Source organism: Archocentrus centrarchus, chromosome 18 (genome assembly GCF_007364275.1).
Source record: "Archocentrus centrarchus isolate MPI-CPG fArcCen1 chromosome 18, fArcCen1, whole genome shotgun sequence".
In the NCBI taxonomy this organism is placed as follows: Eukaryota; Metazoa; Chordata; class Actinopteri; order Cichliformes; family Cichlidae; genus Archocentrus; species Archocentrus centrarchus.
The window spans coordinates 6193883-6201696 of NC_044363.1; the positions used below are offsets into that span (position 1 = coordinate 6193883).

Here is a 7814-nt window from a genome sequence, read left to right on the forward strand (position 1 = left end):
ATTTCCAACTATAACAAGTGAGACATTAATGTTGAATAAAACTATCCAGTTATGATGCTTAACTTTAGTTTCAGGAGTTTGCTTATCACAGGAGCACTTCTACCCTTCATTGGTCTGTGTAGTAGACTGGTGGGAAAATAAACAAAATTTTGAAGTTTAAGCTTATGTATATTGATTCATTCATCAACTAAACTTAAATTAATATTTATCATGTCAAATATTGAAATGCGATTAAAATGCGATTAATTTCGATTAATTAATTACAAAGCTTGTAATTAATTCGATTAATTTTTTTAATCGAGTCCCACCCCTAATATATATATATATATATATATATATATATATATATATATATATATATATATATATATATATATATATATATATATATATATATATATATATATATATATATATATATATATATATATATATATATATATATAATAAAATCTCTCTCAGAACATGCTGAACCTGAGTGTCTTTCAGGTCATGGACTCAGCCAGCGGTTTGTCTCTGCTGGGCTTCAAGCAGCTTTCGGTCTGCCTGGTGGACTGTATGAAGACTCCGGGAGTCCTGAGACCAGAGCCCAAAGGTGAGCAGCAGTCAGAAATGCAGTATCACATCTTTACTTCCTGTAGCCATGAAAAACATTTTTACACAAAATGTTAAGTAAAATTTTGACCTTCTCCATTATACACAACTTGCCACTGTGGCTTTTTAAATTCTGGTTATGAGGACATGCACCTTAATCATTCACTTTGTGAGGTGCGATAAAAATGTTCTAGCACTGAACCCATAAAAACCAAAAGTCCCTCTGGATTGTTGTCAGTGCTGTTAAGATTGCTAGATCTCCTCCAATTAGTCAAAATGTAAATCGCTTGACTTGATTCTCATTTTCATTAAGTCTGCAACGTTGCCGTGATGTAAATCTGAGGTGTGGGATAATGAATATTATGTTAATGTGGCCCCCAAAAAATATTGGCATGCACCACAATTAAGGAGGCTTCCTCGGAAAGTTAAAGTAAAACTGACAGTCTCGTGGTTCAGCCAGAATCAAACGGAAACTTAAGATTTGAGAAGAAAAATCAATCAAACAAACAGCTCATAAACCTATATTTCATACATATGTTGGGTCAAACAGCTAGTTTGACTGGGTAAATGGACTAGATCCTATAGAGGGCTTTTTCTACTTAAGCTGAGCACTCAAAGCTCTTTATATAACACATTTGCATTTACCCATTCACAAACATTCATACAAGCACTTTCTTCTATAGCTAATTGCTTAATTGCTGTACAGGCATGAAACAGTGACACTACCCATTAAAACTACTGTAAAGCAGCCTAAATAGTCATCTGATAAAATCCTCATTCACAGCAGTTAAGATCTCTGCTGTTTCGTGATTTTTGGCTGTATTTACTTGAAGTCTTGTTAGTGGGTGTGCTGTAATTGTTGATAATTCCTTAGACGTCTACGCTGGTTACATACATAACTAACAGTTCTTTGTTTTTAAACTGCCAACTTTTTGTGAAACAAGCAAAAATGCAAAAGCAATGTACACTATAAAACCTGTTATCCTTAAAAAAAAAAAAAAAAAAAAAATGAAGCATGCAAAGCAGTTCTACTAGCCCCTCCAAAATAAAACGATGAGCCTGTACAGCATATTAAGCCAGATACTAAAAAGTACTCCCTGGTGAGAAAACTGGGAATACAGCTGTATTAAAAAGTTTGGGCACCCCTGAAAATTTTCATGATTTTCCTTTATAAATCATTGGTTGTTCGGATCAGTAATTTCAGTTATATCATATAGCAGACGAACACAGTGACATTTGAGAAGTGAACTGAAGTTTATAGGATTTACAGAAAGTGTGCAATAATTATTTAAACAAAACTAGGCAGGTGCATAAGTTTGGGCACCCCGACAGAAAAATTACATCAATATTTAGTAGATCCTCCTTTTGCAGAAATAACAGCCTCTAAATGCTTCCTATAGCTTCTAGTGAGAGTCTGGATTCTGGTTGAAGATATTTTGGACCATTCTTCTTTCCAAATCATCTCCGTCAGGTTTGGTGATTTCCGAGCATGGACAGCCCGCTTTAAATCACACCACAAATTTTCAATAATATTCAGGTCTGGGGACTGAGATGGCCGTTCCAGAACGTTGTATTTTTCAGACCATAAGGCGCAATATCAATGAACGGGTCTATGTTCATACATAAGGCGCACCGGGTTATAAGGTGCATGATAAAACATATGTAGAGTGAAACAAAAGCGTCAGGTAAGTCGAACTTTATTCAACTCATTCACAGTAACTCAGAATGTTGTTCAGTTGTAACAAATACAGAAAAATACCCTCACATTTTAAATAATTCATCTTCCACAAATCCGTCAAATTCTTCATCTTCAGTGTCTGAGTTGAACAGTTGGGCCTTTTCTGCATCAAGCATGCCGGGTTCCCGCTCGTCGTTATCCAAGTCAGTCTCGTTGTTACTGTTTTGTTTTGGTTGCGGCACACAGCAACCATTTAATTGTTAATAAAAGGGCAACTTTTGCTGACAATCTGTCGCCATCTCCTTTAACGTCTTAACAGACGCTGCAATATATTCTTTATTAATGAGGGTAAGAACAAGTCATTTCTTCCTGCACTGGCCACACAGCCACACAGCATGATGGAACCGCTACCAAATTTTACTGTGTTCTTTTTCCACCATGCATACCGATCCTTGTTATGTCCAAATAACTCAATTTTAGTTTCATCAGTCCACAGCACCTTATTCCAAAATGAAGCTGGCTTGCCCAAATGTGCTTTAGCATACTTCAACCGACTCTGTAGCGTGTGTGCAGAAAAGGCTTCTTCTGCATTACTCTCCCATACAGCCTCTCCTTGTGCAAAGTGCGCTGAATCGTTGAACGATCCACAGTGACACCATCTGCAGAAAGATGATGTTGTAGGTCTTTGGAGCTGGTCTGTGGGTTGACTATGACTGTTCTCACCATCCTTCGCCTCTGCCTATCTGACATTTTTCTTGGCCTGCCACTTCAGGCCTTAACTAGAACTGTGCCTGTGGTCTTCTATTTTCTCACTGTGTTCCTCACAGTGGAAACTGACAGCTGAAATCTCTGAGAGAGCTTTTTGGATCCTTCCCCTAAACCGTGATGTTGAGCAATCTTTGTTTTCAGGTCATTTGAGAATTGTTTTGAGGCTCCCGTGTTGCCACTCTTCAGAGAAGATGCAAAGAGGAGAAACACTTGCAATTGGCCACCTTAACCCTTTCTCATAGTTGGATTCACCTGTGTATGTAGGTCAAAGGTCAATGAGCTTACAAAACAAATTTTGTGTACCAATAATTAGTGCTAAAGGTATTCAAATCAATAAAACAACTTTCTGTAAATCCTGTAAACTTCATTTCACTTCTCAAATATCACTGTGTTCGTGAAATTGCTGATCCAAACAAGCAGTGATTTATAAAGGAAAATTATGAAAATCATCAGGGTTGCCAATACTTTTGCATACAACTGTATCTTAGTTGACATGGAGGTAAAAACATCAGTTTGAGCTTTGTGGTAAAGTCAGAGAGTGAACAGCGGAAGTGGTCCCAATGGGACCACCAAGCAGCAATCTAAAAATGGGCGCCATGCTGGAGTCTATTTAAAATGATTGTGAATGGGCAAATGGTCCAATTGTGATCAGATTTGAGCTTTTTGATCACACTTTGCATCTGAATCAAAGCAAAGCCCTGTAGCCACCTTTCAAAGTAGAGTAAAAACCCTGAAACTAGAAGAAGTCACCATATAATCCATCAGTTTTCTGTAACTTCTTCTGCATGTCACCCTTTCAGACTCATCTGGAGACCTCTCAGCCCTCACTCAAATGGATCTGTCCATGTCATTGGTGGAATGCATGAAAACTCCAGGACTAAATGGTGACAGTGACCATCTGAATCATAACACCTTGGAGCTCAAGCTGAAACAGGAGGATGAGCAGTTGGAGAGAGAGTATGACTACCTGAAGCTGGAGCAGCAGGACAGTGAAATCAGAACAGAGATTCATTTGTATAAAGAAGAAGAATATAAAACTCCATCTGGGTGGAAACCAAAACTGAAGCGGATGCTGGAACTGATGGCACACTCTTGGTGTTTGAGGAGAACGACGGTGGCACAGAAGGGACGGCGTGGCTCATACAGTGCCCTGAACTATTGGAGTCCCTCAAAACAGCCATGCTGGGTGCCAGTTCAGTGGTGCGTCAGGAGGAAGTCGATGCAACCTCACACCAAAGTCAGAAAGATAACACTATATTAGACAGAATGGAGACGAATCAACAAGACACTGAAGCAGAGGAAGAAGCTGACGATGTGGATGTGGAAACCCCTGAGACTGAGTCTGGAGGTAAAAAAAAAAAAAAAAAAAAAAAGTGAAGCTGAGTGTTTTAATGCTTTTTAATGATTGTAAATTAATCCTCAAATGACCATTGTCATTTATAAGCCCATCTGTATATTTGTGATATTTTTTTTATTGCAAACTATTTCTCTGACAACTTCTAAAAATTTATTTTATTGGAATTGGCTCATTGGCTCCACTGGTGTGACAAGAATAATGGAAAGTCTTGTTTTTGTAATTTCACGCTTCTGATCATAACATGTTTTTTGAGTGGCTAGCAGACCTCGAGCAGCCATACTTACTGCTGCAGAAGCCATGAGGCTAACCCTCAACCTTTCTGAATAAAAGGGAGTAAAAATCATAATTAATTGCATGAGAATATTTGTCATAGATTAAGGAAACAGTTCAGGTTTGATAGACACAAGCAAAGACATTAAAAAGTATCAACTGTAACAGGGTCATAACTGACCCCACTCGGTCATCTTGGTCGCTTAATGGGCGTCACTGACTGTCTCGATGGCTGGGACAAAGAGGGAGTTTAAAGAGAATTAAACATAAACCAACCAAAGCACAAATGGCAAAGAGAATTGATCCCGGGTGGAATGGAAGAGAGAGTGAGTGTTTGATCTGGGCCAGCTTTGATAGGCTATAAAGGCCCAGGTGAGCTACATCAACTGACAACCATCCCGTATCAGCTAGTTATCAGCAAAAGTAGCCCAGGAATTCCTCTGCCACTTCAATTAAACACTTTGCAATACTTTATCTAATGTGCTACAAGATATTTTAATTAGTAAAAGATACCATATGAATTATTTCTTGTATTGCTTTCCCTTTTTTAACTTGGTAGTTGAATAATTTTGAGCCTAGTGAATTTAACTTTGACTTCTTTGCACCCCCTTCCTTATCACTCTTTCTTATGTGCTCTCAACCAATGAAGACCAAACCGAGATTAGCCAACAGGATGTTGCACCCGGACTCCTGCGCCATCAGTGTGAGCTCTGTGGGAAGTCCTTCGCAAGGAAGAGCAACGTCATCCGACACCAGCAGCACAACTGCAGCAGAACAAGAACTACAGCAGATTTAGAGCAGACGGAGCAGGAGAGGTTTTCCTGCCGCAAATGCAGCCTTACATTTGACACTAAATGTGGTTTGAAGCTGCATAAACTGTGTCACAAAGAGAACAGTGAAAACCACGAGGTTAAAGAAACTGAGGTTCAGCGAGAGAGGCCTCACACCTGCATGCAGTGCAATAAGAGCTTCTATGTGTTCTACACCTTGCGGCAGCATCTCCTCACTCACACTAGGGAGAAATCCTACCACTGTGAGGTCTGCGGGAAACAGTTTGGGAGGGAAGGAACTCTGAAGGAGCACATGCTGATCCATACAGGGGACAAACCTTATAAATGTGACCAGTGTGGCAAGACCTGTGCCAGGCGTGGGGACCTCAGAATACACATGCTCAGCCATTCTGAGGAGAGACCACACAACTGCAGCCACTGTGCGAAAAGCTTCAAACAGCTTACGAAACTGAAGAAGCACGAGCGAATCCACACGGGGGAGAAACCATACCAGTGTCAGCTTTGTGCAAAGAAGTTTAGACTGCGGCAGACACTGGTTTCACACATCCGCACGCACACTGGAGAGCAACCATTCAAGTGCAGCTTCTGCCCCAAGGCTTTCAGTATTAGGAGTAACTTGAGGAAGCACCAGATGATACACACTGGGGAGAAGCGATTTTGCTGTTCACACTGCAACAAAAGTTTCCGACTGCAGCAGCACCTGATATTCCACGAACGGGGCCACAGGGGGGAGAAACCATACAAGTGTGACAAGTGTGGAAAAGGTTACTGTCATCCATCAACATTAAAAACACACCTATCGGCTCATGAAAAGAAACCACCACATTGCTCCCTGTGTAGGCAGGAATTCACAGAGCAAAAGGAGTTAGCCAATCACAAGTGCTGCCAGACAGCAGAAAAACCACACCGCTGTTCTCAGTGTGGAAAGTGTTTTTCCCAAGCTGTGAATATGAAGAAACACCAGCTGATCCACTCAGGGGAGAAACCTTATGTGTGTAAAGAATGTGGGAAGCAGTTCAACCACAATGGCAACCTCACCAAGCACATGCGCATCCACACCGGTGAGAGGCCCTTTGAGTGTGAACTCTGCAAGAGGCGCTTCAGGCTCCTGCAGCACCTCACAAATCACAGATTAACTCATAACAAGAAAAAATAGTGACTAAATTTCATATTTGAGTTTTAGTAGAAGCAGCTGTGTATTAGGAGGATAAATAAGGATGACTCGACTGAGATGAGAAGATTATCTTGGGATGTATGATTTAACTGTAGACTTTATTTTTTTGTTCTTCTATAAAACCAGTCAGAAGCGCATCAAAGAGAAATGGTCTCTCACTCTCTTTAAATAATGGCACGTACTACAAAAACATTTTATTTGTATCATTAAAGAAATGAAATATAGAATTCCATTGATGTAACATCTGGACATTAATCATTAAGTAGTGAGTTATGATTTTAAAATAGCAAAGTCTAGTGGCACACTGGACTGTTTGCCTCTTTAATTATTCACTAGTCTCTAAAAAGGCAAGTGAGTCGTGCTTATCAGACTGCCAAAATGTTGCAATCTGAGTCAGTCTCTTTGTTTATGAATTAATTAAATGGCTGTTATTTGGAAACGTTAGCCTGAGAGTGATTGCAACCAGTCCCCCAGAGGTAGTGGCTACCACAACTACTTGCAGCCCCTCCCCTGGGGGTCTAAAGGAGGTTGCTGTCTTATTTATACTTGGTGACCTCAGCCATAACCCGAACTGTGCTGCTATTCGATTGTTTGCAAAATGCATCTTTTAAATGTGATATAAATATTTGATTTCAGCTCTTTGGAGTCTGGGGTATGCTTGGCCGTTTTTGACTATTTACCTGCAGTTTCCCTTGCCTTGTTTGGTATCATTTTATTTCAGCACAATCACTCACATGTGACTGTAGTTATGTTTTCATTTTGATTTATTGTATTAACACTTTGGACCTAAAATCACACAAAAAACTAAACACAAAATTGGAGTAGAAAAAGTTTTTTTTAATATAAAAACATTTTTAACAATTTTTATAACTTAAAATACAAATGTAAGTTGTAATTTTTCTTTCTGCAACTCTTCCTAAGCAACCCAATGCCACATGTTGCCCTATAATTTTGATTGGATAATGTGGTGCATTTTTTCATCAGTAGGAAAGGGAATGTCATGATTTTTGTTGTACTCACAAACACTTCCTGCTAGTGAACATCTGATTTTGACAGTTTCTTCCTGCACCAAATGTACATCAAACGTGAGGACAGTAGTCAGGAAATCTTTGGAGTTGGTGTAAGTTATTTATCCTCTGATTTTTCTTGGTCTATCAGCACATTTCAAAAACTGGTATTTAG

General features: G+C 39.4%; 1 protein-coding gene across 1 annotated transcript; it reads left to right on the forward strand.

Moving 5' to 3' along the window:
- The first annotated feature begins 465 nt into the window (after positions 1 to 465).
- LOC115796622 (zinc finger protein 883-like) lies at positions 466 to 6614 on the forward strand. Its single transcript, XM_030752985.1, has 4 exons — positions 466 to 595; positions 3841 to 4029; positions 4107 to 4388; positions 5317 to 6614. Exons 1-4 carry the CDS (start codon positions 466 to 468, stop codon positions 6612 to 6614), a joined length of 1899 nt encoding a protein of 632 aa, XP_030608845.1.
- The last annotated feature ends 1200 nt before the right edge of the window (positions 6615 to 7814 follow it).